Source organism: Akebia trifoliata, chromosome 7 (genome assembly GCF_017979445.1).
Source record: "Akebia trifoliata isolate Shusen 1 chromosome 7, ASM1797944v1, whole genome shotgun sequence".
In the NCBI taxonomy this organism is placed as follows: domain Eukaryota; kingdom Viridiplantae; phylum Streptophyta; class Magnoliopsida; order Ranunculales; family Lardizabalaceae; genus Akebia; species Akebia trifoliata.
The window spans coordinates 29,876,393-29,902,311 of record NC_141381.1 but is presented as its reverse complement, the minus strand read 5'-3'; the positions used below and the strand labels follow the sequence as shown (position 1 = coordinate 29,902,311).

The following is a 25,919-nucleotide window of genomic DNA, read 5'->3' as shown; positions in this document are numbered from 1 at the left end:
GTAACGAAGATATCAATCTCCAAATTTGTGGCCAATAGGTTTATAGGTAAGAGGTGTTAATGGGTTTAAACAACATTTCTGAATCCAATTATTAAGATTTAGCCCTACTTCATTAACCATCACCATTTTTTTGTGGGTAAGGAATTCAAGCATTACAATGTTTTAAATAGAAAAGGAAACCGATGACAACAAAAACCCCAAGAGCAATTTGCTAAGCTATCGGCAGCCAATGTGATCTCTTTTTTTTTTGTGGCTTATCATGGGTTTCCCCACCCTTCGGGTGAGACTAATCCCACGGTCACATGCACCGCCCCCTCAGAAAATCCTACGTGCAATTGGTTGAATCGAGGGTCAATAGAACCCATGGAGAGTGGCCCCAAGGAATTCATTGTTTCGTGGGGTTTCAAACACTTGACCTACCCTTCTTGAGGAGCTTATTAAGGCTCTGGCTTGCCACTAGGCCAACCCTTTGGGGTTAGCCAATGAGATCTGTTGAAAGAGTGGAAGAAGATTCGTGCTAATCTCCTTTAGCATAGTGTGGTTAGTCCATGCAACCAATCTTTCTTTTGTCTTCAAAGACGATTACTCAAGTATCACCATCTTAATATATCTGTTGTACATAGTCTGAGCTCTTTTGCTAATTTGATTCCATTCTTGAAGATGAAGGCCTCACTTTCTTCGGACCATTACCCTATGTCACTTGAGATTGGCTTCAACTACAACCTTATGTCATTAGAATCACTAACAATAATCTCATAACTAGCCCTTTTTTTGGTCCACCCTTTTTATTGAAGAGGCTAAAGTCACAAGAAACTACAAAATGAGTCCTCAAGAGGATAAGAGACAAAGTGTGAGGAATATTTAACAAATCAATCAAATTAAGCTAGATTAACCCCCAAGTCTGCACCCTTCTTTGCGATTCAATCTGTCACCCTTTGATCGACTCTCTCCAAGAGAATTTGGAAGTGATGTTGGTAAACAGATTTTCTTCTTGAGTCATGATAAAATGACTCGTGACTCACTAACGTGACAAGTTTGGAACCGTAGATCTGTACGCCTTAGTATATACTATTGCACTTCCCCATAAAAATGTGTTTCCCAAGTTGGAAAGATCTACTATTTTCAGACTTGTCCACGTCAGTGAGTCAATTGAGTATGTCACCGGCGAGTCATTTTATCAAGATTCCTTTTTATTATGAGAGTTGCTATTGTTGCACCAACTTTTACTAACGTTACACCAATGGTGGGTAATTTTTGGGGGATTTATATAAAAGTTGGTGTGGCAATAGTAGCTCTCTCTTTTTATTTGGATCTGAACTTGAGCTTGGATTGAATTTAGAGGCTTGTAGCGTTGGATTGCTCCTCGAGTATATCCATTTGAGCAAAACGAACCTTAGTAAGACTAATCTTACTAAGTTAGTGTTTCGCATTCTTTGCTTTTTCATCTCGTCGACAGCAAATTTGAATGCCACGTCATCTAACTTTTCACCACGTTAGTGAGTCTGAATGGTGTCAATTTCTCTCGAAGTAATGTACCTTCGGTTCCGCTTTGTCGACTACTCGACGTCTTTCAATATTTATCTTTCGGTCCAACTTTCCTCTCTCTCTTTCGAGCGTTTCTTCGATCGGTAAAAATAAGCGATTATTCGAGTAGCAATCCCATCTTGGATTTCTCCAAAATCTTAAGATTCCAAATTCTCAGTGGTAACTCTCACCATTTCGGTCTCTATTTTTCTAGATTTTGTTAGTGATTCTTAGATCCGTGTGGTTGATCTCATTTATAGTTCTTTGTGACCGATGACGAGTTGGGTTTTTCTTTCTTAAATGATCTCTAGCTTGTGTTTGATCTGGTTTGTTGATTTTCTATATTAAAAAAAAAAAAAAAAAAAAAATTCATATAATTTAGAACAAAAAATGTTGGATTTAATGGAAATGCTGATATGGTTCGATCAATTTTTTTTTGCGATTTTGGTCTAGTTTTCTGCTTTTTATGGTAATAGTTGAATGATTTGACACTGGGAAGCTCACCTCATCTATTGTTCTTATTTGTTTGTTTGTTCTCGTTGGATGTTTGATGTGTTTCGAATAAGATTTGTTTGATTAGTGAGGATTGATCCCTTGGATTCAACTCTTTATAAAGTAATTTGGGGTTGATTGTTGATAGATTATTTTGAGGTTGGGTATCCCCATAGATGAGAACAAGAAAGAAATAATCTTATATGGTTGCTAAAATCTTTGTTGTTTGAGCCTTTTTAGTTATTTCACCTCAAAGAAAAGCCTCTACATTTATGATTTATGAAAAATAGGGAAAAATTTTACTTAGTAAATTACATTTTACACCTTAGTAATAGTAATTAGGAGCACCCACCCCTCACATGGACTAGATTGGAAGTGCTTTTCGTACCCATTCTTCCCCACTCTTTGGGATGATAGATGGACCTCATTAGTAAGTTCGGCGCTTTGCTAGTTTGGGAATGGTACATATACCATGTGCAACTTAGTTCTCATTTCGTTGTACACATTTGTATTTCATATCAAGTATCAAACATTCCCATATTCCAGTGAGTCCTGAAAGTTTCACATAAAGCAGGACAGTACATGTGAACATTACCATATACGTAGATAGATAGATCAGTAGCCTTAAAGATTCCCACATACCACTAGAAGTGTTTCTTAGCATTACACATGACCTACCTCACCATTGGGAGGCAGATAGTTCCAAGGATCTATCAATGACATATGGTGGTGGGGAGGCATAATATTGTCAAATTCAAATTTCAAGTATATAGCCTCATTTCAAAAGCTCTCATGATAGTGAATCATAAGAATTTTCTAACCTTAGCTTATCTTTTTTATCATCGCAAAAGAACTAGATTGTTGATTGCACATTGATAATTTTGGGTTGTGTGCTATACTGTACTGTGTAGAATAAACATGTATGGACCCTGATAACGAACTTCTTTTCCCACGGAAAAAGGAAGTGAAAGTTTGGTGTGGTTCAGATTTCCCCCCTTTTTGCTCCCTTTAAGACACTTTCCACCACGTAGGTCGGGAATGTGATAGTTTATTTAATTTCCAATTGAAAATGATTAATAATAGAAGAAGATTAGTAAAAATATAAAGAATGAAAGAGGGAAGAAGCCAAATATAAAAGCAAAGGACATCAATGATTAAATTGACATCTCTACATTGCTATACAAGATGTCATGACCTTGAAATAGAAGATATTAAGATGTACAAATGAATGTGAATTTTCATTTGAAGAGCCTCTTCGTATCTGTGCCATTAACAGTTATTAATCCATTTTTTTTTTTCCTTTTGTTTTTGAAATTTCTTAAAGGCTCATTGTATAGTAGATGCTACATTTTACTGGTTAAGATGAAATTGTGGGATTTTTCAAGTCAGAGCGGTCTTTACTTGACAAAATTTGCTCAGACTTTTTTTCTCTTGCCTGCATATGCATACCAATTCTCATTCCTTGCAAGTAATCCCACTTTTTTCTTATTGTTGTCACGTTTTGGAGCTCCTTGGTTGTTACTGTCGGATAACCTAGGAGTCGCTCCTAAAGTTGGTAAATTAAAGGTGGAGTGGATTGAGATCGTTTGGTCATTAACAATGAAGACCCCATGGTGATGTGGGTCAAGTGTATCGTTCATATTGAAGTCTCTAAAGGGGTGAGAGTAAGGCTGAAAAAGACGTTGATTGAGGTTGTGTAAAGACCTGGAAACACGTGCATTAACAAAAGTTATGAATCTTGATAGAATTGATTAGAGATACAGAATATGTTTGCTTTTCACTTAAACCTTCCAAAACAAAATATGAATTTGGATGTTGCAACCCCAAATAGTTTGGATAGGCTACAATGTTGATGATATGGAAGCTCCATAAGCATTTTAATCATCTTACAACTGTCAGTGAGAAGAAATAATGTTACAACAATGTCCTTATAAAATGGTGGAGGTGGGAAGGAAGTTAAATGATTGGGGTCAGGACAGGTTTTGGTTTATTTGAATGTGATGTTTCCCAAGTTTGGACTGATTATGTTGTGTGTAATTCTATTCGTTAGCAAGGAGTCTTTCCTTGTTGCTTTAGTTAAGCCTTATATGATTGATTTCTAGTGAGTCATCTTGATCCACAGACTTTGGGCCTTGCAGTGATGCATGCCTGTTTTTCCTAGCTCTGGGAATTAAAAGACACGGGATTTGTGAATTGAAGCTGACTTCTTTCCTTCTTTGAAGCATTGCACCTCATCTATAGGGATCTTTGCAGAAACTGAACGTGTTAGTTCACATATTTATTTATGTATTTTTTGTAATGTTATATTATGAAATTTGTTGAACTTAATGTGAACAGAATGTTGCATCAAAATTGATGTGTCTTGTGGACATGTAGCAGGTTGGGAACTGAACCTTAGTATTCAAGGAGAAAAAATGTCTTCTCCAAGCAAGAGGAGAGATATGGATGTCATGAAGTTGTAAGTTTTAATAATTATCCTCATATTTCCTTTTATGAGGAACCTACACTGTAGGTGATGCCATTGCTGCTCTATGTAGATGAAATTTTGGTTGTAGCTTATGTTACTTAATTTAGAGTTTTAATACATTTTCTATAGAGCTGTGTTCCACTGTTGACCAAACTGACTGATCCCATGGTCATTGGAGCACTAGTTTGCAGTTCATGTCCACACATTTCGGTTCAATCTTTTTGAATTTCTTATGGAATTATTCTTGTCTCTTGTTGCCAAGATTAAACTCTCACACTTCCATGTACTAAGTTACATCTTGTGCTCGTGTTATTTAGGATGATGAGTGACTATGCTGTGGAACCAATCAATGATGGAATTAATGAATTCAATGTCGAGTTCCATGGTCCAAAAGACAGTATGTTGTTTCTGTTCTCCCTCTTAATACTGCTTCTTTAGAGTATAACCAGGTTTTCATTTCTTTGAACATGCTAATCTCGATTAATTGTTATTCATTTCTTTAAAAGATAAGTTTTTTTTTACCATTACTTAAAAAAGTCGTTTACTTCTATTTGTTCTCGTTCTTGATGCCCATAAGATAATATTTTCGAGGGTTTTTTTTTCCAGATAAAAAGAAAGAATGCTCTGATAATATCTGCATCACCTATTATGAATGTGGATGTAATGTATTAGGCAGAAATTGCTACATCCAAGATGTACTCCATTAAAGTTGTTAGTTGCTACCTAAGTGTTGGCTTTCGTGTATTTACTCATGGTAGTTTTCCAATGAGTATTTTCCACAGCATTTTCATCATCGATGCATCTTCATCTGACTTTTGACTTTTTGAATACCTACGCCACATCATGTGTTGGTTGCACACATTGCCACTTGACTCATTGGCCTGGCACTGTTCCAACTTGTTAGTGATGAAGTGTACTTTTCATTATAATGTCTACTGTTTTTGTCTCTTTAGTTCTGATATGTGAAGGCATACAAGTCCTACATATTTTATTCAAGTAGTTAATGTGAACTAATGGATTATTTAGCTCAATCTAGAAACTCCCTACATTTGTTAGATATCTTATCCAAAGAGAAAGTTTGTCTGTAGTGTAGAGTGTTTTGGCTCAACTTTGGGTCTATTCAAATGGCAGAGTTACCCCTGCTTCACAATTTTGGCATCTGTTCCCTGTTCTTCTTGGCTTGAATGAGATTTTCTTTGTTGAGCTCCCCTGAGGCTGGTTCAAATTCTATGACTAATCATTTTCTCTTGGCATTTGGTATATTTTGGTATTACCATAGAAACAACCTTGATCATAACAAACTTCAACAACGCAATAATAGTATAAAAAATCTCTTCAAGTTTGCTGATGAGTAACTTATATCCTATCGTTACCCAAAACTTTGAGAAACATTCTGCTGTTTGATCCGTCTGAAGAAAGCTATTGTTATTTCATTTCATTTCATGTTGTCCAGAAGATGTATTTTCTCCCTGCACGCTGGGTTGGATGAATATAGTTGGCATTTTTTAATTGTAACAACCCCTAACCATAGTAAACCATTTTCATAAGAGGAGGTTTATTTTACCAAGTGGAATTTGAGCCATTGAGGCCTATCTCACTATATTGGCTACAAGAATCTGCTTCTGCAATAGATCTTTAAGTAATTGACTACTTGCTTCTCTAGGATATTAGATGATATATTAAGTAAAAGCCTCTTTTGGTCTTGATGTTTAGGTAAAAATAGTCACTATAGAGTCTTTTCTAGTCTGCTCTCAGAAATAATTCAAAGCATCATTACAAGCTTCTCTTTTCATAATCATCTGTATCGTATTAGAGCCTAGTTAGTGTGCTTTGAGAGACAGTTTTCTCATCATTCAGGAGCTGATTCAGCAAGAGTGTGTTTCTAGCTTCTTGTCCTACCCACTATGATTTGCCAAAGAAGGGCTCGACTGTTGAGTTATCATTTTATATGACAGAGAGCTATGCAGCAACTGCATTGAAGAGATCAGGCTCAGAGAAAATGGATCTTAAAAAATAACTCAAATTTAGGAGATAGATTTTAGATAGATAACTCAAGTTTAGGATTTTTTTGGGTTGATTTTAAAATACCAGGTAGAATTTCTAAATTTCATCTTTACTCTTGATTGGGGAGTTCAGAAGTGTTATTAGGCTGGTAAGGAGACTGTATCTCTGCTCAGACAGGAGTGAAAAGTCTCCAATGTCTTATCTTGTAGGTGGCAGCTCAAAAAGGGTCCCCATGTCTCACAATATGATAAGAAGGGTAAAAGAAGCTTTTCTTTCTTTACCACACGAGGAATCCTATTATGCTGGAACATGCCATATGAAGAGAAGGTGATGTGGTGAAACACATTGTCTCCTATTTGGGCAGTCACCTCAGCAGCCCAGCTTCCACCATGTGTAAGAAAATCGGACAGTAGAGACTTCTTGTTATCTGTCGGAGCTGAAAGCCCTTCCCTTGGGGCACATTATTGTACCCTACTTGTTGATTTATATAATTTCGCTTAGTCAATGTCCACATTGAATGATTATTTTTCCCTTGGGGTACATTATTGTACCCTACTTATTGATTCTTGGTCTTCTGCTTTTTTGGTGTAAAATTTTCAAAGAGTTTAAAGGTGGTCTTTTCTTTGATGACTTTGTTTGTAGATGGGAAAGGGTCTGTTCTATTCAATTGGGGTAGATCTAGCTTGTACTTGTTGTTGCATTGTCTGTCACCTCGCCCGATGTTGCTTTTTGCTAATAAAAATTTGTACTTAATCAAAATTTTTAATTTATTATGGGCATTCGTTTGAAGGTAGAGAACTGGGGTTGGTATAAAAATCAAATGAAATAACAATCAATAAGGGTACCATTGATTTTTGTGTATAACCACAGAATAGATGAGACATAAATAACTACATTGGTATAATTTACAGTGTGCAGGTTAACAAAAATATTTTTTCCCAAACAATTTCCCAGTTCAATATTAACGAAAGTATATGATCTGTTCCAAAAGCTTCTGCAATTTAATAGGGTGTTATCCCTCTTTCACATGCCAACCATTTGAGATCTGTGTATACCCCTATAGAGCTGTGCTTCTGGATTAGGATAACTATGGAAACTGCAAGTTCAGATTTATGGAGATTAGTATAGCTGATGTTTTTGAAGAAGCTGCAGAATCACTTCTCAAATTTTTTGTGGCTTTTAGGAAACAATTAGATCAACTGATGATCTTATTTACTAGAGTTATTTCATTCCTTAGATGAATTTCAATTACTATTTCCCTCCTTGCCATTTGTTTTGGAGGCCTCTTGGCTTTGTGGGTTTTTATTGTTTTACTGTCTTAAATTTCTATCTGCTTAATGCCGTGTGACCGGTGCTTACAGGTCTTTATGAAGGTGGGGTGTGGAAAGTACATGTGGAGCTACCAGATGCTTATCCTTACAAATCTCCTTCTATTGGATTTCTGAACAAAATATTCCACCCAAACGTTGATGAGCTGTAAGCATACTTACACAAATACCCAATCATCTCGGTGGTTATTTCAGTCTTTCAAGATTTTACATTCTATTTATAAATTTGTCATTTTCATGAATAAACAGTAGGAGTATTGATCATGAAGGTGTTGAACTCTTATTTTCTTGAAAGTTTGATAGTTAGGTCTATGCAAAATGTGATGTTTCTTCCCTTTTACTCATTATTTTGCTTTGCTGATATACTTGCAAGCATTTTCACGCTAACCATTTCTTCATCTTATTGCTGATTGCAGGTCTGGTTCTGTATGCTTGGATGTTATCAACCAAAAATGGAGCCCAATGTTTGGTAAAACCTGTTTTTTAAAACCATTGTATGGGTGAATTAATGAGTTTATATCTGCACAAGGGCATACTTTCATGATTATGCATGTAGAAATGCTTACATATATGGAAAATGTACATGATTTGGTTTGCACGTATTTTATGCATGGCTGTGTGAGGCCGACTGCTAGATGAGGTGAATAGATCCAAAATTATCCTTGAAAAGGATGGTAAAAAATGTTTCAACTTGTAATCCACCATATTAGTGTTAGAAATTGGGCTGATTTTTGGTAAGGATGATATTCATGATTAGGAGATGAGATCATCCCTCAAACTCATCATCACGTGAGCCCCCAAAACCATGTAGAAGAACTTGTAGGCCGAAACCATGTAAGAATATCCTATCCCATCCTTATATGTGCCTGTGTATCTATGGTATGGGGCAAATGTTTGTTGATTTATTCGTCGCCTTTCACTTGGAGTTTTCCGTCATCTTATTATAGCTTTCGTGATCTGCAGATCTTCTGAATATCTTTGAAGTTTTCCTTCCACAGCTATTGATTTACCCTAATCCTTCGGACCCATTAAATGGTGATGCGGCATCATTGATGTTAAAAGACAAGCAACAATACGAACAAAAAGTGAAAGGTTGAAACATTTGAACTTATTTGTTCTATTATTTAACCAATAAATTTGACAAACAGGTTTCTTTTTCCAAGAATGACAAAAGCAACTGTCTCTAACATTGTTAATTACCAGAGTACTGTGAACGATACGCAAAGAAAGACAACATTGCCAACACTCCAACCGAAGAGAGTAGCGATGAGGACATAAGCGATGGGCACAGCACAGCATCAAGTGACGATGATGTTGCAGGACATGTAGACCCATAAGGAATTAATGGGACACTTATTATCTTCACTTTGAACCTTTCAATTTCATGTTTGCTGATCCATCTTTTGATTTGTGTGATCGTACATTCAAAAACATGTAAAATTCTGTAGGATTAGGTGGAGAATGGCATGCATCACATGTACTGAATCCAACTATGTGCAGGTGCAAGGGGGATCAAAAGTACATTAAACAAAAGAAAAAAATATATAAAAATGTTTCAAGTAAATCAAATGAAGTGTCCTACCATTTTTCTTAAGTCTCATTATTTTTTCTGGCTCTCCTACTGTTGCAACCAAGCTCTTTCGGTTTTTATGTATAATTTAGTTAAACCATGTATTTAGAGTTGTAATAATAATAATGTTTTTAAAATAAAACCATACATTCATAACAACTCCCTTTGTTTGAAGATTTTTATTGATTTGGAATCCCCTTAATCAAAATCAATTATAAATAAAAAGGTTGTGATTGGGATATTTTGTATCCGATCCAAGTGGATAGAATCGATATCATTCACACACAAACCATGCACTACACATTTAAAAATCTAAATCGATCGATGCCTGGCATCAGATGCCACATAATTATATTAATAAAATGAGATGATTTATAAAGAGGACACACAAGGTTGTGGGCAATCAAGATATAAACTTTCACCAATGTGCCAATTGTAATCAATGAGAATCATCCCTTGTATACTTTGTGCTATCTTTCTTAATTTTGTTTTTTAGATGTCATGGGTGTCCCCACCCTTTGGATGGAACTATTCCCATGGTCGCACGCACCGCCCTCTCAGAAAATCCTACGTGCAAATTCATAGCTTCATGGGGTTTCAAACACATGACCTCCATCAACGGCTTGTCCAGTGCCCGGCTTGCCAAATTTATCTATTGTTATGTTCCAATCAACAAATAAAGATATGGATCTCATGTATTTCACTTTGAATTTGAGATAAAAAGCACTCACACAATCACATGTTCCTTCTTTCAAAAGAAAGACCTGGAATCATGGGAGAGAAGAAATTTATCCAAAAGCAGGATCACTAATGGAAGTAATGGGTAAACCCTGTTTGGAGGTAGTACCCACACCCAACACCACAATAAAAAGAAAAAAGGGAGAAAAACTGTTTGAATATGGGATGAAAATTTGGAAATGTTACAATGTAATCTTATAAAGATTAGAAGTTTGTATCATCTTTTTTTTTTTCATTGAAGCCCATTAAAGGAAATTTCCATCTCTAGTTTTGTGGTAGTATTACAATTCACATTGCCAAGTTGACAGCTTCAGTTGTTTTTGGTGCTTCTTTTGATTGGTTGACTTTAGCTTTCCACACATCAAAAGTGTTTTTGGGTCCCAAAATCTTGTTTGAGGATTCTAATAGAATCCAAGGTTAGAAGTTGAAGTTTGTTATGGATTTTACGGGAATCTAGATGGAACAAAAATCATGAATTTTTGGAATAAATGAATCACATTTTTAAGTTAACTATTGAAATACCCATGATATATTTCTAGGGTTAAGTCATTCTCTTGCTCAAGGACATTGTGTACTAAGAAATTTTAAAATGTAGAACTGATTTTCACCAAATGTCCTAGAGCATATAAAACTTGAATCCCCAAAATCACTTCTATCACCAGACAATTGATGTTTGAATCACGATTCTTACAAAAATGATTCCATAGAAACACTTATATTAAAAAATAGAAATAGAAAAAATGACCATAAAACATAAACACTCGTATTAAGAAGAAAATATGACCAAATGAAATCTTCATTTTATGTTTAATTTCAGACGAGGAAATGTGTTCTAGCATAAGTTGAGTAAACGTATAAAAGCAGGATGAGATTCCAACCTCATATTGTTGAGCGTCGTTGAACGACCAAATGAAATAATACTTAGAGAGAAATCGAATATCAAACATATTTCTACCTCATCTTATCAAGAATTATTTTCTCCACATTTTATTCTTTAGACAAGATGAATTTTATTATATTATTATCATCAATGATTATATCTTAGGATCACAATTTAATAACTCCATCCATGTCATTTTTTATTTAAGTCATGATAATATGGTGTCCTCTCTGACACACACCCCCATCACAGAACCGTAGATCATTTGCCTCGGGATAAATAAGAAAAAGATTGGTATAAAAATCATTACACTTTTTATTTTACGAAATTGGAATAAAAATGAAAATGGAATAAGAAAACACATTCAATTCTCCGTGAAAAGATAAGTACATATATAAAACAAATTGTCAAACTGTTCAACCAATCTATATAAGATTATTTTAGGTATGCAAAAAGGTTAAGAAGCTAAGGACCATCCAACGATTTAAAGAAAAAATAGAATAATGCTAGAGTGACCTCAAGATTGTATCTCACATCACACATCCTGACAGAAAAGTATGTAGGAACCATAGATGCTTTTCATCAAGATAAAAGTCAAAAAATATCTATGATTCTAATAACATTTCACGTCAAGATGTGCGATATGAGATACAATCTTGAGGTCACTCCAGCACCACTCAAGAAATAGTAATTTTTCAAAAGAAATGTGTTTTGGAAAATTTTCAAAAGATTAAAATAAAACAAAAATAAAAATAAAAAAAGAGGGAGGGAGGGAGGTCTTGTTAACATGCTCCAGGGCACATGTTAAAGTGCAATGAATACACTTTGAAATTTTATATGGAAAATACCCTTTAAAAAATTATTATTTTTTACTGAAATGCCCTCTTGTCCCAATTTCCAAAGTGTATTTATTGCATGGCACGTCTACCCTTAGGGCACAAGTTAACAAAATCCAAAAAACCAAAAATAAAAAATCATGTTGTGGACTCCATTGAAAATAATGCCCCAAATCTTTTATCCATCCATCGAAGTTTCTACAAACAATTTGTTTGTGTAATAGAGAGTGTAAGATCAACAAAATGGGTCAAACCAATAATAAATAAAATCTAAGGTGACTTCTAAAATAAAAATGTCACAAGGGTGCGCTGTCTATTCTTAGGAGTTAGGATACTTCTAAGTATATTGGAAATGACTGAAGTACCCTTATCAAGTTTAAAATGACCAAAGTGTACTCGGTTGTACTTTTTGGCTCCCCTTGCCTAGCACTTTGGAAGTATCCTTCCCCGCTTGCATTATAAAACAAAATTAAAACTCCTCTCGAGGAAAAATCTGTCTTCTTAGGGTTTCTGCTGCAACACTGTTAACGACAGGAGCTTCCGAACAAACTAAATGGGATCCATTAATGGAGGATTTTCTCTCTACTGTGGTGGGTAAGCTGCAACCTTAACATCTCCTGAATTTTCTTGCACAATAAATTGAATTTGGTTTCATGTCAAAGCAAGAAAAAAAGATGGTATTTTACACAAAACCACCTTCTCTACAGCTACTAATTTTCTACCAAATTTGAGGAAAAGTAGTTTTTGTACACCCTATCTGCTGAAATGAATTGGGTTTCCTCTCAATGTAAGAAAAAATGGTCTTTTTAGCTTATTTGTTTCAAAAAATGAGTTGCGTTTGATCTCAAAGCAGGAAAAAAGGTGATTTTTTTTTTGGTGAACCAGTTAGTGTTTGATTTCAGAAAGTTGAGAGCAAACAAGAGTTTTTGAGCTTACTCATGTCTTCATATGTAGTGGGTTTCTTAATGCAAGAAAAAGATGGTCTTTGTGGCTTGATCACCTCAAAATCTGATTTGGGTTTGAATGAGTTTGTGTTTAGGCTACCCATGGACAAGTTTGTGTTTGATCTTAGAAACTTGTGATCAATATTTTTTTTTTCTTTTCTGAACCTACCCTCTCTCCCAAAATGTCTTGGATTCAATCACAAATCGAGAAAAAAGATCGCCTTTTTACTTACACACCTCCAATTTCTCTGTTTTCTCCTCCACCTTCATCTCCTTATAGTAGTAATTATCAGAAGGATTCAACACCATCATCATCATCTGGGACTAGAATCAGTCCAGCTGTTCTTTTCATCATAGTTATCTTAGCTGTAATCTTTTTCATCTCTGGTCTGCTCCACTTGCTTGTTAGATTCCTAAAAAAAAAACCATCTTCCTCATCAACCTCTCAATCTAACAGATACCCAGAAATGTCTAGTTCTGATGCTCTCCAAAGACAGCTTCAACAGCTCTTCCATCTTCATGACTCAGGTCTTGATCAAGCTTTCATAGATGCTCTCCCTGTCTTCCTTTACAAAGAGATAATGGGTCTGAAGGAACCCTTTGATTGTGCTGTTTGTCTATGTGAATTTTCAAAAGAAGATCAGCTGAGATTGCTTCCCATTTGCAGCCATGCCTTCCACATAAGTTGTATAGACACATGGCTCCTCTCAAACTCAACATGCCCTCTTTGTAGAGGAACCCTTTTCAATCCTGACCTTTCTATCGAAAACCCAGTTTTTGATTTTGATGATCCAAGGGAGGAAGATGGGGTACAAGGTGATTGTGAAAATGGGTTTTCTTCTGGTGAGAAACAAGTAGAAATGGAGGAGATTGTTTGTGAGAAGAAGGTCTTCCCTGTGAGACTTGGTAAGTTTAGAAATGTGAACAATGGAGGAACATGTGTAGAGGGAGAGAAAGGAGAAGCAGAGACTAGTAGTAGCAATTTGGATGCAAGGAGATGTTACTCAATGGGTTCATTTCAGTATGTGGTTGCTGACTCAACCTTGCAAGTGGCCTTATCATATGATAGAGATAGTAATGGTGATTTGAAGCTTGTGAGAGGGAGAAGAGTAGGAGGACACAATGGGAATTGCTTAATTGATGGGGATATAGAAGGAAAAAAGTTGAGTAGTGCAAGTAAAGGTGAGAGCTTATCTATTTCAAAAATCTGGCTTTGGTCTAAGAAAGGCCCAAGTTCTTCAAACACCAATATGGGTATTTCTTCTTCTCTTAATGTGGGCTTGCCAAGGATTGCAAGAACTCAGGGTTTATGATGTTAATTTGTGTTGTATTTTCTTGTCATTTAACCCATTGATCATAGTTTCTTGTGTTTTCCTTTCTTTCTTATTTTGAATTTTGGGATGCAAATATGTCTGAAATTCTTGCTTCTACTTTCATACTTTTTTTCAAATATACTTTGTTGTTTGTGACTTTGGGTGGGGAGAATACCAAACATTATACTTTTTTCCTTTGTTTTTTTTTAAAGCTTTTCTTACTTTGGGATGAAATGATCTGTAAATCTTATAGAAAGAAGGTATTTATATATTGATCTGTGTTTCCTTGGGTCCACATCTCTATATTATCTCCACTATCCAATCATAACCCATTAGTCAGATGATCCTAAACCAATCGATGACTTGTTCTCTTTTTTCTTTTCTTTTCTTGTGGACCCATAATCTATGAGCATAATAACCAGAGATTTGATTGCATTTGGATCGATTGATTGGCGCGATAAATGATAAATCCAATTATATAAGGGGTGACCATATTCACATACAAAAATCATATTTGTATGAGGATTTCAGATGGGAGTCAATCTCTTGTGCTTTATAACACTCTTGTGTTTCTTTCTAGTTTTGCTTTTTAAATAAGTGTGCCCATTGAAAAGTGGTGTTGGGATTGTAGTAATGGGGGTGCTACAAGTTGAAATATTCTCTTTTTTTTTCTTCCTTTTTATTTATTTATTATGTTATAGTAGTGGTAGGGCTAAGCAACATGGATGGTCTATCAACCTTGCACTGTCACTTGATTTCATTAATGGATGTTTTGTTTTCTTCTAAACTTCTCTCACTTTTCATCTAATTTTAATGATGAGTCGGTGGTGGGTGGAGTGGATTACATGATACCCAATCCCACAAGTCAGCAACCATTACCATAAGTCAAATTTAAGAGATAATTTGGTCCCTTTCAATGTGATGTATTGGTGGTGCGTGTTGGCGTGCGTGAGAGTGAGTGAAACAGAAAGATATGTGCGACAGTGCGAGGGAAAGGGAATCCAAGATATTTTGCACTAAACTTAACCATAATTTCTATTTGGTGGTTAAGTGAAGACAAGAATTCTAGATTGTAAAAACAATGGAAAATGATCTAATTGCCCCAATCTTCAACCTCTTTACAAAAGAAGTATTATATTTTTTTGAAACAAATAAAAAAAATCCATTATTTTTAACCGTCGATAAAACTTTTTGTGATTATCTTCAACATCAAGTTTCTATACCTTTAAACCTCAAAATGATGGATTTTTAAGTAGAAAATTCAAGAGTTTTGGCAAAATGTTGAAAACGGTTTAATGATTCAAAGAGGTTGAAAAAAAAAATTTATCCTAGATGTTGAAGATAATCGTCAATGGGTTTTTGGTTAGAGGTTGAATGTGTGGGATTATATACGAGTTTGAATATTTAAAATATATATATATAGATATATATCTTATATGAGGGTATTTAGGTCATTTTCTATTAGTCTCTCAGAGAAAGCAAAGATAAGAAGATGTTCCCTATTCAAAACAAATGAAATATCTCGAATATTTACCTAAACTTGGAGAGTTTAAATCATTTTCCAAACTATTGACCTCTAGGATAAACTCTTTTTTTTTTCAATTCCGTTGTCTTCGACCTCAGCATCCTATCTTTTTCAACCTTTAAGCCTCAATAACAAAGTAGGTAGTTAAAAGAAAATGGATTTTTGGGGGAAAAAAATCAATGATTTTTTGCAATTGGTTGAAAATGATGTGAAGAGGTAAAAATTTTTTTACCTCTGATTGAGGAAGATAGGTTTTCAATATAGAATCAAGGGGTTTTTACAAGAGGTTAAAAAAAATTTAACTTAGAAGTAGAAGACTTTGAAAAAATAAACGAGGAGTTTTTGGAGAAATTAGAGGAAGAATTTTTTGGTCATTCTCATTAATCTTGCAAATTGTAACATTAGATTGAAAAGATTGGGGAATCGTTAATTTTCAAGAAAACCTCGATGGATACCTCAAAATTATCCTTTTTCACATTCAGATGTTACCCAATTATATGGTAAAATCTATTGTTATTTTATTTTTATCTTTGTTCTATCATCTATAAAGATGGATAAAATTGAAAAAAAAAATTATTAAATAGAAGTAAATTTAAATGATATAAGATCAGCCATATGTTTTATGGAGTTAAATCTAAAACATCAATTTGATTCTATGTGTAAATAGTAGCTATGATTTGATTGTAAATCATAGAAAAATTAAAATATAAAAATATGAAGGAAGGTGACTAGAAACCAAGTTCTTCTCACCATTATGCATATTTTAATTACTTAATCATTATTTAATATTCAAATGTAAATATGATGCATGTTTATGAAAAAATTCTTAAAGTCAATCTCAAGAGATATATCTAAATCCAACTTGTACCTCTCCAAATAACATTATGCCACATTGTCTAAGAAAAAAAAATTAGTCTGTCAAATTGAGTTGCTCTCAAACCATGGTTTCAAAACTTGTTTTGACGTCTCGTCTTGTTCATGGACAAGACCGAGTTGTCTTTGATGAGTCAACTCGTCATGGATGAAACAAACCATTTAACTTGTTTTACAATTATTTATTCATATAAAATAATTATAAATTTTATTATAAGATAAGGTAGATTAAAAGATGTTTAATCATTAAATCATATTTTATTTAAATAATAAATATTTAATTTTTTTAGAAAATTAATTATTTTAATTAAAATATATAAAATCTCAGTTGGCTCAAACGAGTTTTACTGATTTGACCGAGATTTTCAAAATCTCATTTGTCTTACTAGATTTTGTACAAGTAAGATGCATTGTCCATCCGTCATGTTCATGAATGATGCCAAGATGACTCGAGTGAATCATCTTAGTCTCTGAAAGATCTCTATTTTTTTATTTTCCCACAAAATCCATTATCTTCAACTTCAATCTTTTGGAGTGATTTTTATTCTCTAAAATCCATGATTTTTGTAGATGCAAAAACTTGTACTACCTTGAGATCTGTGACGATGCCTCGCGATCTCATTTCCTTGTGCTCTTGGGTGTGCTTGTAACAATACCTATATGACGCCCAAGTCAGAATCTTAGTACAAAAATAGTTTAAAATTTAAAAGGCAGATAACCCATACCTTTTTGTACCTCTACTCATCTATTTATAGAGGTGAAACCTTAGGATCCTTTTAAATTTTTATTATCGATTTGACCCTTATCCAATTTAGAAGGTAAATCTTCATTGGTGATTTACAAATGTATCTAGTCAATATCCGATCCTTATACATTCCTCATCTTTTTGGGATTTTTTCTTCACCAGAATTTTAATCACTTTTGATCTAATCTTTAATTCTATCCAACCGAGATCTGAACCCATAATTGGTTTGTGACTGAACCACCGAACTTACCATTGTATCTCCACACCAAATTCAAATCCCTAGGTGCCACATGTCGTCCATTGGTATCCAGCGAAAAATATCATCCACAATACCCCCTCTTGGGGGTTTGGAATTTTAATCCAAGTGTTCGAGAATAAATTAACGATACCATGTGACACATGGCCATGCACCTTACAAATTCTTTTTTCGAGGTCTAAGATTTGTTTAATCAATGTCCATGACATGCGTCATCCAACTGTTTTACCTTCAAAAATGTGACGACTATAATTATCTCGATTTATTTGAACCGTTAGTTTTGTCACATGCCTCAAGGTATTTCTCTTTTATAAATACATTGTCTATTTCCCCAATTTTTTGTCATTTTCCGTTTATCAATCGAGCTTGGTGCCATTGTGATCCAAAACTCCTACTCTAATATATATAATCCCCAATGGTCAGGTTTGGAACAAAAATCAATTAAATCTACCCCAAATCGTTGGACTTGACTCCCTTATAAAGCAGTTATTATTAAAAACAAGGACAAGTTAGCCCAACCCTCATTGGTCGGGCTTGGCCCCTTCATGAATTGAGTTTTAATTAGCGAATGACTGACCCCCAACAATCGGGCTTAGTTCCCTTTACACGCCAAGACTTTTGTTGTGTGCCGACCTCCTTACGGTCAGGCATGGCTACCCTTACGAGCTAAGACTTTCACTGTAAATAGACCCCTTACGATTGAGCTTGACTCCAATGATGAGTCAAGGCTTTCGTTAAACCAACCTTACACGGTTGGGCTCGACTCCCATAATGGGCCAAGGCTTTCGTTGTCAACCGACCCCCCACGGTCAGGCTTTGCGTTAAGTAGTCCTGCACAACTAACTTAGGATGTGGACTAAATCTCCATATGTGTCGGGTGTGGCACTAAGTGGTCTCGCACGACTGACTTAGGATGTGGACCGGACTTCTAAACGAGCCAGGTTGCACTAAGTGGCCCCATACGACCAACTTAGGATGTGGATCAAACTTCCAAATGAGTCGAATTGCACTAAGTGAACTCATACGACTGACTTAGGATATGAACCAGACTTCCCATATGAGTCAAGTGTACCACTAAGTTCCTTTGCAACCTACATCTCTTTGAGTAATAGAAATAATAACAATTGCACAAAAAAAAAAAAATGTATTCTCAATCTATTGTTATTGATTTGTCGAGCTCTTGATAAATTGAATCCCATGTCTTGATCAAATTCCTTGATTTGGTCGAGTTATCAATCAATAATTTGAAATCCTTTGCTCAATTGACTTTCCAAATTATCAATCAGTTTCATTGAGTCCCTTTTTTTTTATGAGTTAATCCATTTAACTCAATCGAGTTTTTTGGCTCGATCGAGTTAGACACAAAATTAGTCCCCAACCTTATTTGTCAAGCCAACCCTTAATAGAAATTTGACTCGGCATCATTATGCCCTGAAACAATTTAATTGGCTCAGCAAGGTCCACAACTTAATTGAAATCTTAAGTAATAAATTCAATTCAACAGAGTCTTGTGACTCATCAAGTTGGACTTGGTTAAGCTCCCAATTTATACCATTTTACTAACTTAATTGGGTCCCAACGAACATCAACATCACATTTGATGCAAACCCTTTACCTTTTATATCATGACCCTATTACATGTATGGGGTCTCATTGGAAAATAAAATTGGTGTGCACCTAAGACATCCAACAACCCCCAATTTATTTTGACAACTTATTTATTCTTTACCCTATAATTTTTCAATCGAGGGGAAGTTGGTCATACATCAATCATGATGTGTAGGCCAAAACCAAACTCAACCCAACCTTCTCATGTTCCAAACAAGGGTAATATGTGTATTAAGTTTAAATCAATCCACATCAATCTTTCATGAGCATGATTCACACCTCATTTTGACCCTTTTACATTTTTATTATTATACAATTTGAGCAACAGACGTGGATCAATCCATATGCCCAATGATTACATAGTAAGTTAAAAGATGTTACCTCATGGATGCAAGCTGAGTAGTAATTATATACAACCTCTTACCATGTTATTTCTTTTTCACCAAAATAGGAATAGAGAGAGGACAGCCACGTTTTCTATCTTTGTTGTTTGTTTTAACCACAATTTACAGCACCACCGATTCCTCTCTACCACCTAATGATGTGGATCTCTCAATATACTTATCAATCCAATTCATTTGTGGTTATGTTGTTTACAACAACCACCTCTAATTTTGCACTCTACCACAACGTGCATACCCACAGCACAACAGCCCTCCTACCTTCCTCTCTCTCTCTCTCTCTCACATTGACTTATGGTCATGGCAGTAGCCACGCACAACTCATGTCACCCTATACAACTTGACACATATATCAATAATGATATATATGCCAAGTAGCAAATCCAATACAAGGATGATGGACCTCACATGGAACTCCCAACGTGAAGGGGAAATCAGTCCCCATTTTACTTGATCTACTCCTTTCCCCACCACGTACGCACGAGCAGATTTCTTAGTCGAAAGAATCTAGAAATCCAGATCGTTCTTTTAAGAATAGATGTGATTTTGATTCTAAATCCTCAAGAAACGAACATCAAAAAACCCTTCTACCTCTTCCATTGTTGATTTTGATTGTAGAGGAAGAGATGCCTCTAGTCATTAAGAACTCAGAGTATCTCATGTTTGCTTGATTAAAAATGGATCTAACTCTTTCTCAATCTTTTTGGAACAAAGATGTTTCTCCTCCTAACTTCACACGATCCAAAATCTTAATGTTCCTTCTTTATGATATTTCTCCTTCTTGAATGCTCGAACACCTTCTTTCATGTAGAGAATCGTCTTCACCTTATCAATTATCCTTAATTCTTGAAATCGCTTTGCCGATCTTCCTCTAACAATCAAAAATCTGATCTCCCCTCAATCATTCATCCCTTGACAAACTTAAAAATTACCCCTCCCATGAAAACACTAATATAGAATCTAAATCCATAGAGCCAATCTTTGGGATAGCCCCTTATTCCATGATTGAAATCTCGATCGTACCACGTGGTGTTTTGTAGTTCATGTTCGATATCCTACAAACGGCACCAAATTGTAGATGAAAAAAACTTGTACTATCTTGAGATCTGTGATGATGCCTTGTAATCTCCTCTCCCCGTATCCCTAAGTGTACTTGCAACAACACTTCTTCATTGTCCAAATTAGAATCTTAGTACAAAAATACTTTAAAATTTAGAAATGGGGAACCCATACCTTTTTGTACCTTTGCCCATTTATTTACAGAAGTGAAATTATAAGATACATTTAGATTTTGTTATCAATTTGACCCTTATCCAATTTAGAAAGTAGATCTTCATTAGTGATTTACGAATGTATCTAGTCAATATCTGATCTTCATACATTTCTCATCTTTTGGGATTTTTTTCTCATTAGAATTTTAATCACTTTTGATCTAATCTTTAATTGTATTCAACCGAGATTCGAATCCATGGTTGATTTGTGATCGAGCCACCAAACTTACTCTTAGATCTCCACACCAAACTCGAATCCCTATGTACCATGTGTCGTCCCTTGGCACCCAACAAAAAATATCATCCCTAGTTTTCAACATCCCCAAAACCCCATACCATTATTGTTGAAGGTTGAAAGAGAGATAATCTTTGGCTAATAAAGATTAAGGGTAAATAATTTTTACTCAAGGATTTAAAAGGATTAAAACAAAGTTGGATTTTTTGAAAATAAAGTTAAATAAGATTTCTTTTTTCTTAATTGTCCTTGTTCTAGCTAGGACATGCGTCCCATGTGAGGTAAAAATATTCAGAAGTACAAAAGTGTCAGGTGTACTAAGATTCATAGACATGTTTAATTATGTGATCATACATGTATGATTGGTGGATCACGTTACACAGTTGGTTATGCTATTTCGATTTGACTATGTGGTTTGGACAAACAAACTACTCTCAAATTTATCATTTTCCTTGTCTTTATTCTATTATCTACTAGAATAAAAAAAATACAAGAGGATCTGGCCCATAAAAACAGAAGTATTCATCATATGTGCATATCTCAATCAAATTAAAAGAAAAAAAATTATTTACAGACAATGCTTTGTGAAAATGAAATCTTGACGATAGTAAAGGCTTATTTTTTTAATGTCCTCCTATTTATGCTAAATTACAAATCTCAAACATCGTAACAAAATAAAAAAAAAGTTTTTTTTTTAATAAAAATACGTCTTGTACCTCTGATTAATGATTTTTTTACAAATTTTTTCACTTTTTCCCGTTTTTTCACATTTATAAAAAAAAACAAACAAACAAACTAAACTAAATACTTTCTTTTTTTTAATGTGGGATTTGATACATGTTAGAATTTGTGATTCATAAATGTAAAAATATGTGATTTTGATGATAATATCTTGATTTTATAAATTTTCATTTTTTTAATTGTGTATTATTTTGAACAAAAGATATTTTGATGAGTAAACTTTTTTTTGGCATCATAACATGCATAATTATATTTGAGAACATGTCATATTGGAAATATAAATAAATTAAAATAATGTTCTTATGTATTATTATTATTATTATTATTATTATTATTATTATATATATTTCATAATTTTTATTCTTTTTTTTCATCGTTTTTTCCGATTTTTTTTTTTTTTTCGTTTTCTACATTTTTTCCTTGTCGTTTTAAACCCGTACTCCAACTTTGTGACTATGGCTCGAAGCCCTTATAAAAGAAGAGTGTTGCATTACGTTTCATTCTTACTCAAGGGTTAAAAATATGTATCTACTACCCCCTCTATATGAATTTGATCAAGTTTCAATATTGTCACTGAAATAAATTATTATTTTTATAACAGATGTCCAAACTCCTAGGCTTGAGTGCTTGACTTGTGGGACTAGCCTCTTAGAGCACCATATCTGGCCCAAATCCCCAAGTACATGCAATACACTTACAATCCGCACATACCAAGAATAAGTCCGGATAAATCCTCGTGAGTGGCCAACTAGGAGGATTGAATCCAAGACCTCTCCCTAACCAATACAACCAACACTAGTTGATTATTTAATAGGAAAATTGATCTACTTTGATATTATGAAACTTTTATTTCTCTTTCCATCTCAATTGTTCATTGGTTGGACCATAGCAATTGAGATCTTAATTTCATGGGTATAATCCCTCTCTCCCATCAAATCAAGCCGTGGATCGTTGGACCCACCACATGGCTAAGATTGACTATCATTACATTAGCCCCATTACAAGGCCTAGAGCCCATATAGTCTGAAATGTCACCAAATTAGATGATTATAATCTACCAATTAATGAAATGTAAACCATTCAATTGCTAGTAGCTATGGCAGTCTATATAAGGTGGCATTCGGAGGCCCTAAAGAGAGTCAAACATTGTGCCAAACATTTTTTAAATGTATGGGTTAGAAATTTCAGAATAGGCTGATTTTTTGTGAGGATGATCTCTATGATGAGAAGATCACCCTCACCAAAAATCAGCCCATTCCAAAACTACTAAGCCTGGTTTACAAGTTGGATGGTCAACAAATCTTCGACTTGTAAACCAAGCTTAGAAGTTTTCAAATGAACTGATATATATATATATATATATAGGAACGGATCAAGGGACATATGAAAAAACATATGTAAAAAAAATATAACATAAATAAATTTTCAAAATATGGGTTAGAAGTTTCAGATTGAGCTAACTTTTTGTGAGGATGATCTTTATGATGGGAAGATCATCCGAAAATAAAATTAGTCCAATCTGAAAGTCGATTATTTGCCAATTTTTGCCAATAATTTGTAAATAACTTTTGATGGATTTAGAAATTTTAGATTGAACTGATTTTTTGTGAGGATGATCTTCTCATCATAGTGACCATCCTCGCAAAAAATAAGCTCAATCCAAAACCTCTAACCCATATTTTGAAAAACCATTGTTTTTACATATGACCCATGAACCACCCCCTATATATATATATATACACATATAAGTGGCATTTGGAGGCCCTAAAGATAAACAAACATTGTTCCAAACATTTTTTTCAATGTATGGGTTAGAAAGTTTTGGAATGAGCTTATTTTTGGTAAGAATAATCTCCTTGATGTAAGGATGATCCTCACCAAAAATCAGCTCATTCCGAAACTTCTAACCCTATCAAAAGTGGTTTACAAAAAGTGGACGGTGAGCAATTCTTCAATTTGTTAACTATTAGAAGTTTTGGAATGAGCTTATTTTTGGTGGGGATGATCTCTTCACCATAGAAATCATCCTAAAAAAATCAGCGCATTCCAAAACTTCTAGCCTCTTATTTTGAAAAATGTTTGGCTCTCTTTAGGGCCTCTGAACTGTTCTCATATATATAAAAGATTTTTGTTGTGGATTCCTATATTTGAGATTATTCATTCAACACAAAATCCTGATCAAACAATCCTGACCATCCACATCACTTTCTAACACAAAATCAAGTCTCATACATGAAAACAATCAATGATCAATACATGGAGGGGGCCACTCTTGATGGTGTGCACAAATAGTTGGTAGAGATGTACAATTAATTTATTCTCATGCACCCACTTTTTCTGATCATTTATACACACACACACACAAAAAAAAAACAAAAAACAAACACAAAAAATAATTTAAAATTAAAATTGTAGAAGACCCAACATTTTCTGATTATTTATACACTAAAAAGATAAAAATTCTATCATAAAAATATATTTTTTTTTTTTAAAAGAACAATATAAAATAAATGAAAAATAAAATTGAATTTCCGAATCATCCTCTGCCAATCCAGACAAAGTAAACCAACCCCACCACCATTTCTTAATGATCTTTCCCACCAAGAAACGAGTCCACTTTGCATCAGCACATATTAATCCAACGGCTCTAATTTCTTAATCTCCCAATATTCAAATAAAGGTCGGCCCATCCTTGCCAAGATCCATTGAAGACTTTGTAGAAATCGGAATCGCCGCGTACCTAGACGAGAAATCGCGGAATCCAAAATTATCGTCAGAATCACCATTTTTCCCCTGACCTTCATCGAAATTCAAAGCGTAACTCAAGGGATCGTATTGGAATTTCCCAACCTTTACCCCAGCACCACCACCACCACTTCTACTGTTCTTGTTGAATCGCCTTAAAAATGTCTTCCACTTCGGTCCAGCGATGATCTCTGACCACTCTCTAAGTTTGATCACAACCTTCCATCCTTTGGTCCACCATCTATCTTCGTTCTCAGCCGTTCGAATTCTCTCCCACCAAACCGATCCAACGGTATTCGATTGATCAGTCCTGAAACACGGAATCCAGAAACAACAACCTCTCTTCGCAAACACCATATCCGCCATTTCATCACCTGATTCTCCTCCTCCTCCTCCTCCTCCTTCTTTATGTGAGAATTCTGGATTCTCTCGCTCTATTGCCATCTCCGCCATTAACGAGTAAGAAAATCTTCGATCTATGATTCAAGATCACAGACAAGAAAGAAGAGAGAGATAGAGAGAGATGGGTTATGAGGTTAGCAGGAGAATATCCTGCAAACCCTAACCCTAATTTCTATATTTGTTAGAGAAAAATTAGAAGTAAAGAGTTTTTTATAACGGAAAGATTCGAGGACTTGGAAGGGGTACCGGTAATTGCCAGTTTCCAGTTGTCAGAGGTGTGGAGCGTCTAACGGCTCGTAGCACTGAAAACCGCTAAATTTATTCGGACAGGCACCTGTTTCTCTCCTGTAATTTCGATACTTTTTTTTTTTTTTTTTTTAAATTTATTAAATTATTATTAATTATATAACGGTCGAAGATCCTGTGCTACAGTAGTTAGATAACGTTATAATTTTTTATTAGAGAAATTTTGGTTTCGGCTTTGGAGCCCACCTATTTACCTTTAAATGAAGTTCATGATAGTAAGTATGGTTCAAACCAAGAAGCAAACCAACAAATTTGGATTGGTTTGGAATGGTTTTGGCTCAATTCTAGGTTAAGAAAATGTAGAACTGATCAATCTAATTTGATTTTCAATTCAAGGCTTTTACAAAATCGAACAAAACTCTTATAAAATAAAATTTATTATGATTTATTTTAGACTATTCGACTAAATGGATTTCGTATGGTCAAAGTTAAAATTGAATACTCCCAAAACAATTCCTCTCTCTCTCTCTCTCTCCTTGCCCCCTCAGTTTTTTTTAACATGCTTACTGCTTAGAATTTAGGACGTAGATTAATGTTTTAATATACAAAATATTTCATGTTTGTTATTTATTCACATTAAAATATGTGTTGCTTACCTATCGTGAATAGCTGAGATGGTAAGGAGTGACTGGATTTTCTGCTCGAGTCATGATTTCGGGTCTCTACATGCCCCTCCATGAAAATGTGATTATTTAAATGTCGTAACACATGATAG

At 34.6% G+C, this 25,919-nt stretch overlaps 3 protein-coding genes across 10 annotated transcripts; 2 read left to right on the top strand and 1 right to left on the bottom strand.

Moving 5' to 3' along the window:
* The first annotated feature begins 1,545 nt into the window (after positions 1–1,545).
* On the top strand, positions 1,546–9,409 carry LOC147398904 (ubiquitin-conjugating enzyme E2-23 kDa-like). Of its 7 annotated transcripts, none has more exons than XM_086448264.1 (8): positions 1,546–1,704; positions 4,155–4,280; positions 4,396–4,474; positions 4,801–4,880; positions 7,849–7,963; positions 8,232–8,284; positions 8,779–8,907; positions 9,019–9,409. In XM_086448264.1, exons 3-8 carry the CDS (start codon positions 4,431–4,433, stop codon positions 9,150–9,152), a joined length of 555 nt encoding a protein of 184 aa, XP_086304390.1. In that variant the 5' UTR covers positions 1,546–1,704; positions 4,155–4,280; positions 4,396–4,430; the 3' UTR covers positions 9,153–9,409. The 7 variants fall into 7 exon arrangements, with proteins under 7 accessions (XP_086304390.1, XP_086304392.1, XP_086304394.1 ...); XM_086448266.1 differs by having other exon boundaries at positions 4,393–4,474; XM_086448268.1 differs by having other exon boundaries at positions 4,155–4,285.
* A 2,868-nt stretch (positions 9,410–12,277) lies between these two features.
* Positions 12,278–14,290, top strand: LOC147398903 (RING-H2 finger protein ATL46-like). 2 transcript variants are annotated; one of them, XM_086448260.1, is made up of 2 exons: positions 12,278–12,433; positions 13,241–14,290. In XM_086448260.1, exons 1-2 carry the CDS (start codon positions 12,393–12,395, stop codon positions 14,094–14,096), a joined length of 897 nt encoding a protein of 298 aa, XP_086304386.1. In that variant the 5' UTR covers positions 12,278–12,392; the 3' UTR covers positions 14,097–14,290. The 2 variants fall into 2 exon arrangements, with proteins under 2 accessions (XP_086304386.1, XP_086304387.1); XM_086448261.1 differs by having other exon boundaries at positions 12,299–12,429.
* Positions 14,291–24,128: 9,838 nt separating this feature from the next.
* LOC147398902 (uncharacterized) lies at positions 24,129–25,139 on the bottom strand. The gene has a single exon (XM_086448246.1). It carries the CDS (start codon positions 24,947–24,949, stop codon positions 24,422–24,424), a length of 528 nt encoding a protein of 175 aa, XP_086304372.1. The 5' UTR covers positions 24,950–25,139; the 3' UTR covers positions 24,129–24,421.
* Positions 25,140–25,919: the final 780 nt, after the last annotated feature.

Coding starts and splice junctions, on each gene's coding strand:
- LOC147398904 (XM_086448264.1), top strand. CDS start 4,431: ATGTCTTCTCCAAGCAAGAGGAGAGATATGGATGTCATGAAGTT. Junction 4,881..7,848: donor GTTCCATGGTCCAAAAGACA/GTATGTTGTTTC, acceptor CGGTGCTTACAG/GTCTTTATGAAGGTGGGGTG. Junction 8,285..8,778: donor AAAATGGAGCCCAATGTTTG/GTAAAACCTGTT, acceptor CGTGATCTGCAG/ATCTTCTGAATATCTTTGAA.
- LOC147398903 (XM_086448260.1), top strand. CDS start 12,393: ATGGGATCCATTAATGGAGGATTTTCTCTCTACTGTGGTGG. Junction 12,434..13,240: donor TTTTCTCTCTACTGTGGTGG/GTAAGCTGCAAC, acceptor TCAATCTAACAG/ATACCCAGAAATGTCTAGTT.
- LOC147398902 (XM_086448246.1), bottom strand. CDS start 24,949: ATGGCGGAGATGGCAATAGAGCGAGAGAATCCAGAATTCTCACATAAA.